We start from the raw sequence: 12703 nt of genomic DNA on the forward strand, positions 1-12703 counted from the left end.
GAAAAAGCACACAGTACCTGTAAAATAAACGAAATAACACAGTGGGTAATAACCAACAATAACAAACATAGTAGAACCATCATTTCATTGGCAGTCACCTATAGTGTTGGTTTACACAACTCCTCCCTGCCTTGTACACTTCTTTCAAGAGGCCTAATTTTTTCTGAGGTTATTTCTGAAATCAGTGAAGGTATTTTAAATCTGTCTTGCGGCTCCAACGAAATGCATATTTTTGTCACAAAAGGTTTATTGAAATATATAACATCAGTGGTCTGCTTTCTCCATCTGGAAACAGTTCACCACAAAAGATGTTGATGTTAGTACTTAAGATTTTTGGCCACATATTTGGAAGTACAGAAGTCCTTTTCTTTTTGTCAACTTAAGTCTTTAGCTACCATTGAGATCCCAGAATTTGTCCGGGAAAAGTGCTAAAACTAGTGTGGCAGTCAGGGGATTTCACATGGGGAAACTTGTAGCAACCCTGCAGAAGTTTGCCTTCCAGTGTCAATAAACAGGGAACTGATTTGATCTGGCTGGGATTATGTAAAGTAGGAGGTGCCGTAGAATTCTGTTCTGGGTTCATTGCTTTTATTAATTTATATCAGTGATCGACCACTAAAAGTGGTACCAGATCTGAGGGTGATCATTGTTGCCTGAAATCGATAGTCCAAGGACAATATCTTGTGATTGTAGACTGGAAATGTCAGATGGACAAAAGGGCATACCTACTCCAATGGAACTGTGCTTAGTTAAGTATTATGGGGTTCAAATCAGCCTTTGTTTTGGGGACAGCATTCCCTCCCCCCAATCTGAAAATCAAGAAAGAAATTCCTGATGGCTATTATGCTTTAGCTAAGTCTTATTGGTTAAGTGAGCACTAGCAACTGGGACACAGAGGAGCAGCCATATCATCCAGATTTTCATTTTATTTTAAAAAATAATTAAACATAGAAATGGAAATGTGATTAGTTTTATGTATGTTAACGTCTCTGTCTCTTCACATCATCTGCATTCATTCACTTTTTTCGTGTTTTCTTCCATACGTTTCAACAGTGACAAGCCAATTTGTATTAGCATTTTGTCCTTTTAACAGTTGGGTTTGCCAATGTTCTGTGTTCGCCCAGTGCCTTGCAACACGATGTTTGGATCGCAGCAGAAAATTGATGTCGCTGCCCTTGAGAGGCTTATGGAAGAAGATGCTGCTGGAGGGCGGATCCCTCTTATTGTTTTGGCAGATGCAGGTAATAACATATGGAAGAAAAAAAGGATTTTTATCATATTTAAAAACTGCTTTAAATGTTCCAGTTCTTGTACTTCTTTCTATATGTTGCACTGTTTCATTATGCAAGTAACTTTGAAAATGACATATTGATTTAATGGTAAGTAATTGGTGTTTGATCTGTTTCCAGAATTCCAACTTGAAAACAACTAACAAAAAGTGATAAGATGAATGTAGGCAAGTTCAAGTAACCTCACTTGTCATTTTTTGTTTGATGTCTGAATTCTGTAGCAACTGATGTACTGATTTTTTTAACCAAACTCCAATCTAACTATTTGGCAGTAATTGGTTGAAGGTAGCATGTATTTAATTAAATGTGAAACCTTCCATGGTAATACGGAGTTGGTGCCTGAATACTGCCCCCAGAGCTTACTGTTTAGGACCAGTGAACGCTGTGAGCATGTAGTGCTATGATTGCATGATGTGTTGGACAAAACCCATCAACATGTAGCCATATTTTTTTAATTCCCAGTGTCAGACACAAAAAGGTAGAGAAAAAATTGGGTACCAGAAATTTTGATCAGTTAGTGTTTGATTGTGCAACAAAGTATAGTTTTGTAACGGTGTTGGGATGGATGAAGTGAAGTGAGCACGTGGTTCTCTGCTATAGGTGGAGGGAGGTACAGACAATGAAGGCTGCCAGATGTTGTCAAAGTTATTTATTGTCAACCGTAAACAGACGTCGTGCAGTGTGCCTGCAGTAATCGGACGACAGACATCAGATGTTCAACCCTGGACCTAAAATGTAGCGGCCGGGTGTGCAGTGGTCACCACAGAGTGGTCATTTCTGGGAACTTTGAGATTCACACCCACTCACTCACTCACTCCAACGCCCATCCACCCACCTACCTTCCTACCTACCTACCAGATTAAGCAGTTGAAAACTAAGCTCATTACTTCTGCTTTGTAAATGTAAAACTCCTCATCTTCATCCACAATTCAGAAGCCCCTTATGGTATGTGACCAAGTGTACTTCTGAATTTAATCTTGTATTATATGATGTCAAAAAACAAAACACAAAAAACACCTTTTAATCTTTGACTTTACTATGCTAGTTTGTGAAAAGTAGCATAAAATAAAATTAGCTTTCACTTTGTATGGAAAAACTGCCAGTCCTCAATCCAACAATGTACCTTTCAGGGACAGCTGTTGCCGGACACGCCGATTCAGTTGCTAGGATTTATGAATTGTGCAGACACCACGACGCGTGGCTTCACCTCCGTGGTCACGGCTTGGCTGCACTGGCCCTTGCTGCTCAGCCCAGCATTGCAACACCAAATTCTCAGCCACCATCTCCACTTGGTGACATAATGGTAAGCAATTATTTTGTCGAATACTGAACTATAACAGATATATTGAGAGAGTGAAAACTTCAGCACTGTTTAGTGCTGTTAGGTTCATTGCCATTGTTGGATGATGATAACTCCACAGCTCCACAGACAGAGTGATGATGGGGCAGAATACAATCACTGGACACGTGCTTGGAAGGAGCAAGGTTCAAATCCATGTCTGGCTCTCTAGGTTAAAGTTTTCTTTAAACTGCTTCCTCCAAAAGCCATGATGGTTCCTCATTCATCCTTCCTCAAATAAACCAATGCTCTGCCTCTAATGCCTTCACCACTGATGAAAGGTTAAACCCCAGTCGTACTTTTGGTTACTCTGTCTGGTCCAAACTTTACTGTATGAAATAATAATTTATTTTGTAAGTTAACTCTCTCGTGCAGTTTTATCAACAACACAACAAATTTATAACAAAAACATAACAACATTTGTTAAAAAGAGTTGTTACTCTTTTCCATTAAATTGGGGAAACAAATTGTTAAATGGAGAATAGAAGCTGAATTTTGTTATTGGTGTCTGTTTTGTTGTTGTTGTCGTTGTTGTTGTTGTCTTCAGTCCTGAGACTGGTTTGATGCAGCTCTCCATGCTAATCTATCCTCTGCAAGCTCCTTCATTTCCCAGTACCTACTGCAACCTACATCCTTCCGAATCTGCTTAGTGTATTCGTCTCTTGGTCTCCCTCTACGATTTTTACCCTCCATGCTGCCCTCCAATACTAAATTGGTGATCCCTTGATGCCTCAGGACATGTCCTACCAACCGATCCCTTCTTCTAGTCAAGTTGTGCCACAAACTTCTCTTCTCCCCAATCCTATTCAATACCTCCTCATTAGTTACGTTATCTACCCACCTAATCTTCAACATTCTTCTGTAGCACCACATTTCGAAAGCTTCTATTCTCTTCTTGTCCAAACTGTTTATTGTCCATGTTTCACTTCCATACATGGCTACACTCCATACAAATACTTTCAGAAACGACTTCCTGACATTTAAATCTATACTCGATGTTAACAAATTTCTCTTCTTCAGAAACGCTTTCCTTGCCATTGCCAGTCTACATTTTATATCCTCTCTACTTCGACCATCATCAGTTATTTTGCTCCCCAAATAGCAAAACTCCTTTACTACTTTAAGTGTCTCATTTCCTAATCTAATTCCCTCAGCATCACCCGATTTAATTTGACTACATTCCATTATCCTCGTTTTGTTTTTGTTGATGTTCATCTTATATCCTCCTTTCAAGACACTGTCCATTCCGTTCAACTGCTCTTCCAAATCCTTTGCTGTCTCTGACAGAATTACAATGTCATCGGCGAACCTCAAAGTTTTTATTTCTTCTCCATGGATTTTAATACCTACTCCAAATTTTTCTTTTGTTTCCTTTTCTACTTGCTCAATATACAGATTAAATAACATCGGGGAGAGGCTACAACCCTGTCTCACTCCCTTCCCAACCACTGCTTCCCTTTCATGGCCCTCGACTCTTATAACTGCCATCTGGTTTCTGTACAAATTGTAAATAGCCTTTCACTCCCTGTATTTTACCCCTGCCACCTTTAGAATTTGAAGGTGTCATGTCATTTTAATTGAAATGGTCAATGAGAAAATTGTCTTATTGAGCTGTGTTCTTATCTTTGAGTTTAATGAAACATTTAACATCCACTAACACAAAATCTCGTGATTTAGCCTTTTCTTCTGCCAACCCCATTCAATTCAGTGTTACAGTGTCTTAATTTGTGTTACAGTTTTCAGATTCATCTTCTGGGCATGATAGTATTTTCTTTGTTTGCCTTGTATGTCTCACATGATCGCATGCACTAATTTTTCTGTTAGATTTAAAAACTGCACTTTGCCTCTCTGTTTGCAGTTGCTCAGCTAATAAATAAATAAACAGTAGGAGAGCATTATTAGTCTTCAGCAGCTAGTGATGATAGTTGGTTCGCGAAAAGTAGGCTAAAAATGATAATTTAAGAGATGTATCAGTTTTTTCACAGGGCTTTGTAATCAAAACATTTAAGACATGGGTTTATCTTACAAATTAATGTGTACACATAAATGTTGGAAGCCATTTGATACATACACATGCACAAAGGAAGAGATCAGAGGAACCTGGTGAAGCAGGTATTGATGATGTCATGGCTGTTGTGTTGTTGAGCATGCTTAGCGATGAGGTGTTGCCCCATAGAAGTATTTCATCAGTTTCTGTTAAATCTTACATGTGATTGCTAGATGTCAAGCCACTGCGGAAAACTCAATAGTGATTGCATATGAGCTTGTGTATGACCTTGATCATTTGAGAGATGGGTGGTCCTTCACTTGGTAAACCAGACCTTAGCCAGTGTGTGGCTGATGTAGGAAATGGTAGGGGATATCGTGCTAGGTGGGTTCATTAAGTTCATAGGCTAAGGCAATAATAAATCCTTAATCAGAGAGATGTGGATTTGACTGTATTTATTCTAAGTGTAATGTGACACATTGCTCAGCATTAGGCACAGACCTGCCAATGTTTTGGAGATGTTGGCGTTCAGAATTGCCTTGAGTGGCCACAGCCTTCAGTCAGCCATCAAATCAGTTGAATCCAGACCCTTCATTGCATTTTATGTTTTAAGAAGGGGAAATAGTCCAAATGTGACAAATCTGAGAATAAAGTTATGTTGCATCATTGCGGTTTTCTTTTCAGTGAGGAATCAGAGATTTACAGTTGCCAAATGAGCCAGGGTGTTGTTCTGCAAGGAAAAAGTACAAGTGTTGAAGATGTCTAAGATGTGTATTTGAAATAGTTGAATTCAAGCCAGCAAGTTGTTCATTGTTCTTGTTGATGCAGCTGCTGTTATTTGCAGTCCAGAGTGTGTTCTCATGTGACTTTTCATGCTAGTTTATGCTCTGCAAGTCTCTTCGTATCTCTATCCATTTAAACCTGCTTACTGCAGTTAAGTTTTGATCTCCCTCCTACTGACCACTCAACCTCTCAGCTGTTTGGAGAATCTTCTCCTTTACTCTTTCCATTAGTTATATTCCACCTAGAGCTTTCCATTAACATATTTGTACCACCTCAAGGATTCCTTGTACCATATTACCTTGTACTGAGCATGGTTGCACAATGGTTAGCACATTTAGATTTTCCATAATTTCCATAAATCATTTAAGGCAAATGCAGGGATGGTTCCTTTGAAAGAGCATGGCCGATTTTCTTCCCCATTGTTACCAGTACAGATTTTGTTCTGTCTAATGACCTTTTGTCAACAAGATGTTTAACACTAATCACCCTTGTTGCTTTTATTACCTCATGTCATCCACTCTTTATTGATGTGAGGTCTAAATCTTATTTTCTCTCTCATATTATCCATCCACATTGATCTTGTGTTTTTCTTCTTGCCTTTCTCACACCGTCTCAGTAAATGTTTCAGCTGGGCGATAAGATACACAATTACACTGCCTGACAAAAAAAAAGTGAACATCCCAGTATGGGAGGATAAATGAAATGAAATTTCATGGGTTTATGTTATTTCATTGATTACAAAGTAGAGTGAAATTTGCAAAGAACTTGGCAGTATGAGAGACCACTTATCAGTATGGTGTTGCACCTGCTGTTACCTTGATGCATGCACTGATTCAGTTCTTAAGGGTGTCATAAAGCTATTGGTTCCTCTCCTGAAGCAAGGTTGTCCATAACTTCTGTAACTGGTCCTTGGTATCCTGGATACTGGCAATAGGATGGATTTGAAATTAAGAGTTGACTCCTCTCATGTCACTTTTGGGAGCAGATTGGGAATCTTGCTAGCTACAGGAGTACCTCATAACATCACACAGACAGTTCATAGAGACATGGTGTATGTAGACGAATGTTGTTCTGTTGAAAATGACACCATAATACTGTCGTATGAGAAGCAACAGGTGAGGATGCAGAATGGCCATTGCATACTGTTGTGGCATCAGTTCTCTTGGTCTTTACCAGTTGTGACTTGAAGTCTTACACCATGGTTCCCCATACAATGACAACAGGAGTAACAATGCTGTGCATCTCCAAAGCAGTGGAAGAAAGGGACCTTTTCCCAGATCACTGCCATATTTGCCAATGATGGTCATCTGGGGTAGGGCAGACAGCGATTCATTGCCGAACACAATGCAGTACCATTCATCAATAGTCTGTGCTTCTTAGTCATGGCACCACTCCAAACATGTTTGTGTTGTGCTGTTATTGGCAGCCTATGCATTGGACAGTAATTACCTAGTCCAGCAGCTGCTGGTCTCCGATCAGTTACGGTTAATGATACAGAATGTTGCAGGGAGTACAGTCTTGTTCTAGGATGATAGGCACAGACTGAAGCAATTATGATGTGCTTGATGCACAATAGGGGGATCCTCCCTTGGGGCGGTCAAAGGTGGTCAGCCAGAACCTTGAGAAGGAGTATGCTTGCCTTCATATTCCCATACAGTCCAACATTGGGCCACATCCGAATGCCCTGCACATCTGGACATTCCACAGTTCAACCAGCCAGGCAAATATAGACCCACAGTGAGGCCATTTTCAATCTATGCCAGTACTGGTAAAGCTCTGACAGAAGTATGCAGCATCTTAGTGTCATCCACAGTGATCACTCAACATGTGGTACTGTACACATCCCTAATATACCCTACCAAGCGTGGTAATGATACTAAAGACAAACAACACTAATGCATGCTGTTGGCCACTCTGTCACAGAAAATTGCAACTCTTAATCATTTACTTACCCGCTGACAGTGTGCATCTACAAAGATACATTGACATTTGAGCATGTGTTCTGGGTGCTTCATTTATTTTGTCATGCAGTGTAAATATTCCTATGGTACTGAAACATTCTGCAGCCAGTAGTGGAAATGCTTTTTGCATTTCCTTTCCCAAGCAGTTTCCACTGATCCCTTCACATGTGTTCATTTTTCTTTTTCACGCATCTAATTTTTCTGTTTCACGTATCTAGTCCAACCTCAGATAATGTCTACAGTATTTGCCCTTACTTACTACTCCCTGGCATCATTTGGATCCCCCCCCCCCAAGGAAGCAGGGAATATGCCGAATTGAGTCAAGAAGTGGAAAGTTGACCACTGGAATTGTGTAGCAGATGGAATGCATAATGTTTATCAGCAACCAATTCCTCCCAGAAGAAATCAGTTGACAAATTCATTCAAGAGACCAGTACATCACCAAATCATAAACTGTTCCTTCCATATTAGAAATTTAACAATTATGTTCGAGCCACATCTCATTGTCTTAATTAGGCTCCGTGGATGCTCACTCTAGAAATGAAATCTTAGATGTACAATTTGTTGGCAGCTTCTGTTTCATTATCAGATAAAGGTAAAGCCTTTCTCCATAATATTTTCATGCAGATGAAATTTGATTACACCAATATAAATGTGAAACAAACTGTCAGTAGACAGATTGCCTGCACAAAGACATCACAGCCATATAAAATCAAAACACAGTCACATGCTTGAAAATTAAACTTTTTTGGGAGGGGTGAGGAGGAGGGGGGAGGTTTTTAGGCTACAGCAGTAAATTTATTGCAATGCATAATTATACTCAAACTTTGGAAGCACAGTTGAAGATAATCCAATTGACAAAACATTTATTATGAAAAGGATAGATTGATCCTCACCTTATAGTGGATATGTTGACTTGAAGACAAGCATTACATGCTAAACAAGTAAGCTTTCGACCAAAAATCCTTCTTTGGAATTGAACACACAAGCGCGCGCACGCACACGCGCGCGCGCACACACACACACACACACACACACACACACACACACACATGACCACTTTCTCTGGCTGCCAAGACCAGAGGAGCCGGGAGTCATATGTGTGAGTTGTGTTTGCATGAATGAATGTGTTTATGTGCATGTCATTCAATGCGGAAGAAGGCGTTTTGGCGAAAGCTTTATTGTTTAGCAGTTTTTTTGTTGTGCCTGCCTGTGAGTCAACATCTCCAGTATACAGTGAGTAGCAATCTATCCTTTCCATAATACTGTCATTATTATTCAATCTTGGATTTTCCATTGTTTGATAAACGCCTCTGTTGTTTCTAAATGACAATGGTATCCACAAATGTGTGTGCCACCATGACAACCAAAAGAAACTGTCATTCAGTACTTAACTGCTTCTTCCACCGTACAGCCCATATCTGGTGGCTTTTCCCGAAATATGAGCATGACTTTCACTATAATACCAGTAATGAAAATGTAAACAGCATTCAGGATGTGGTTGAAAAGAAGTTGAGTTGCTTGAGTTCTTCACTTAACAGGTTTATTGTTTTGTGAGATGTGTTTGTATAATGACATTAATTTGGATATTTTCTTGATGTAGCAATCATTTACTGTCCAACCAAATCCTGATCTTAATTTTTCTATTTTTCAGGTTGGAAGAATTGCAGATAGCTTTACTCTGCCGATCGGTACATGGTTAGGCATTCCTACATTGCCTATGGTTGTATCCTTTTTTCCTGTACATTCAGTGAAACAATAACAGGAATTTAGAATCTTCAGTTGGTCCAAATTTTTAGTGTCACTAGTCATTATTTTCTGCCATCCAGTGAAAGTTGCACATCGTCTGCTTGTATGCCAATACATCAGTGGCTCAAAGTCAGCAGAAAAGTACTTTTATGAAGGTGTGCTGGCTCGGTGCGACTGTGCTACGGATATAAAATTCCTCACGTTGTGTTGAAGCTCTTCTCACACGCACGCCTCCTTGAACTTACTGTTGAAATCTGAATATGCAGCACAGTGCACTTTTTTTGCAGTTGTTAAGGAAGAATAGATTCCATCCTGGCATCCGTGTCTACCTCAGTATTTTCAAATCACTGTGAAGTTTTTAATGTAACATACATTGAGGCTTCTTCCCATTTGATTTACAGATTGAGCCCAAAAAGAATGACTGTATGCCATTGTGCAAGGTGTTTTTTGCTTATTTTCTCTGCACAGTTTCCACAGGAGAGATACATGAGGTTCAAAAATGTTTGTAGCGTTACAGAAGGTGGAAGAGGGCCAACTCCTACACTTCCTGTCAGTGCTTTTCACAGTGAACGTAAAAACTTCGAATGTGAGTGGTGTTGTAAGTTGACACATACAAATGGATATATGTGTGAACCTTTGAATCGTAACACAAGTTACAGCAGGTGCATAATCAATTTTCTTGTAGTGTGTGTGATTTAAATATGCTACACTCATGCTCATAAATTAAGGATAATGCTGATACATCGTGAAACAACGCTTTGGTGGGCGGTTTGCGAGTTTAAATCTCCTCGGTGTATGACCATGCGGTGCATTTGACCTGCGGTCTTCACACGGTCGCGCTGGCAGCAGTCCACATACGCCGAGATGTGTTGGTGCATGTTAGAGTATGGTGCAGCGAGTAAGTGTGCAGATGTTTTCAGACGTGCTAATGGTGACTGTGTGTTGAAAACCGCTCAAAGAACTCACATTGATGACGTTATGAGGGGTAGAATACTAGGGCGACTGGAGGCTGGTCAAACACAGCAGGTTGTAGCACAGGCCCTCCGTGTGCCACTATGTGTGACCTCAAGATTATGGCAATGATTCCAGAAGACAGGAAACATGTCCAGGCGCTACAGTATTGGACATCCACAGTGTAAAACACCACAAGAAGACCAATATCTCACCATCAGTGCCCGCAGACAGCCACGGAGTACTACAGGTAGCGTTGCTCGGGACCTTACTGCGGCCACTAGAACAGTTGTCTCCAGACACACAGTCTGCAGACGACTGAACAGACATGTTTTATTCGCAAGGTGCATTCCACTGACCCCTGGTCACAGGAGAGCCCGTAAAGCCTGGTGCCAAGAACATAGTACGTGGTCATGGGAACAGTGGTCCCAGGTTACGTTCACGGACGAGTCCAGGTACAGTCTGAACAGTGATTCTCGCTGGGTTTTCATCTGGTGTGAACCAGGAATCAGATACTAACCCCTTAAAGACCTTGAAAGGGACCTGTATGGAGGCCGTGGTTTGAATGTGTGGGGTGGGATTATGATTGGTGTACGTACACCCCAGCATATCTTTGACAGAGGAACTGTAACAAGTCAGGTGTATCAGGACGTCATTTTGCACCAGTATGTCCGCTTTTTCAGGGGTGCAGTGGGTCCCACCCTCCTCCTGATGGATGATAATGCATGGCCCCACCGAGCTGCCATCGTGGAGGAGTACATTGAAACAGAAGATATCAGGCGAATGGAGTGGCCTGCCTGTTCCGCAGACCTAAATCCCATCGAGCACGTCTGGGATACTCTCGGTCGACGTATCACTGCACGTTTTCAAATCCCTATGACACTTCAAGAGCTTCGACAGGCATTGTGTAAGAATGGGAGGCTATACCCCGCAACTGCTCGACCACCTGATCCAGAGTATGCCAGCCTGCTGTGCGGCCTGTGCACGTGTGCATGGTGATCATATCCCATATTGATGTCGGGGTACATGCACAGGAAACAGTGGCGTTTTGTAGCACGTGTGTTTCGGGACAATTTTCTTACCTTATCATCAGTATCATGGACTGACAGATCTGTGTCGTGTGTGTTCCCTATGTGCCTATGCTATTAGCGCCAGTTTTGTGAAATGCCACATTGTGTGGCATCACATTCTGCAATTATCCTTAATTTATGAGCATGAGTGTAATTTCAGCACCTCTGATGCAGGGTGAATTATTAGAGTGCATTCTTAAGAACAATGAGTATTCCATAAAAAATTAAGAACTGTTATCAAACCACACCTGTGTAAGTGGCATCCCACAAGAGGAAGGCTTGGTAGCAATTTTTCTGCTGTACATCTCCAGAGGGTCTGTTAGAAAGTCATACATTAGACAAGCTCATTGCGAAATGATTATAGAAATAGAGAGATGATCAGAAGTGATAGAAACAGGCGAAGGAGAAAAGGAGGAAGCTTACAGCATCAAAGAGTATATAGTTCACCACCATCTTAGAAGAAAAATTTGTTGGCCTGACAGGAAGATCCATCAACAAGATCACTGAATATACATCAGTCACATAGTAAAATTAAATCATAAATAAGTGTTCACTTTGAAGCAGAACTGAAAGACCCATTTGACTAGAGGAACCACTGAAATACGGAAGTGTCATATCTTCCACTGATAGGTGGGAGCTGTCGAAATAAATGGATACAGGCTTCTGTGTTTAGCATAAATGCCTATCACAGGTAACTTGTGTGAAACTACCATCGAAATGCACGGGGAAAGACCTGTAGGCAGTGCCATGAGGTTGATATAACCTCAAGCTGTGAGCTAAGTTTCTAGTTTGCCGCCTGTAATGAAGGTGAAATTGTGACAGTTGCAGCCACTTGTTCTTGAGAAATGTAAAAAGCAATTGAATATCAGTCCGCTGAAGATTCCAAGAAAAATGCCAATTGTAACGTTATCAAGAACTCCCATCCTTAACTGCACAAAAAAGGGAAGGATGTCTTGTTTTACTGAGTACCAGATGATTTGGGAATAAAGGGCAGAATTTATGAGATGAAATAGCTAACAGAACCTCCATAAGATAAACTGTTCATTTGCCTGTCCAACCTCAATGTCAAAGTGCAGGACCTAAAGTCAGTTGGAGGAAGGACAAAGATGAGAAAAATCACACTTTGGCTAGGGAAGTGTGTCACGTGGTTGCAGCAGTCCTCTTCCAGCCATGAATGCGGGAGGAATACTTGAGCCCGCCACTGGGTCGAGCAATTTTCAGTACTACATGCTGCATCCTGTTCTACATGCCGAACCCCGTTTTACTGCAGTGTGTTTTATATTGTACAAAGAGCCAGTTGACAGACGTGGGGCAAATTTTAAGATTCTGTGGGCTGTTTGACCTCCTTCCCCAGTTGTTAGGTAACAGGTTTTCCGTGCGACATCATCATATTGGCCAAAAAACATGTATGTTACTTTTCAGCTATTTCTATGCGAATTTAAATTTATTTGAGCAACACCATTTCAAACTATAAAAAGTTTATGCTAATTTTTGGTTTCATTTTTGGAATGGTAGGCATCTAACAGCTTCACCTGAGGATCTTAAAATATGTGATTGGAGAGATTTGCTCAGCA

At 40.8% G+C, this 12703-nt stretch overlaps 1 protein-coding gene across 1 annotated transcript in view; it reads left to right on the forward strand.

The window, feature by feature from the left end:
• The window catches only part of LOC126236066 (pyridoxal-dependent decarboxylase domain-containing protein 1), an 84153-nt gene that overhangs the window by 28501 nt on the left and 42949 nt on the right, over positions 1–12703 (forward strand). Inside the window, exons 5-7 of the mRNA XM_049945117.1 lie at positions 1094–1241; positions 2420–2592; positions 9014–9085. Of these exons, the coding sequence (XP_049801074.1) occupies positions 1094–1241; positions 2420–2592; positions 9014–9085 (393 nt within the window). The remainder of the gene's footprint in view (positions 1–1093; positions 1242–2419; positions 2593–9013; positions 9086–12703) is intronic.

This window comes from Schistocerca nitens, chromosome 2 (genome assembly GCF_023898315.1).
Source record: "Schistocerca nitens isolate TAMUIC-IGC-003100 chromosome 2, iqSchNite1.1, whole genome shotgun sequence".
Classification (NCBI taxonomy): domain Eukaryota; kingdom Metazoa; phylum Arthropoda; class Insecta; order Orthoptera; family Acrididae; genus Schistocerca; species Schistocerca nitens.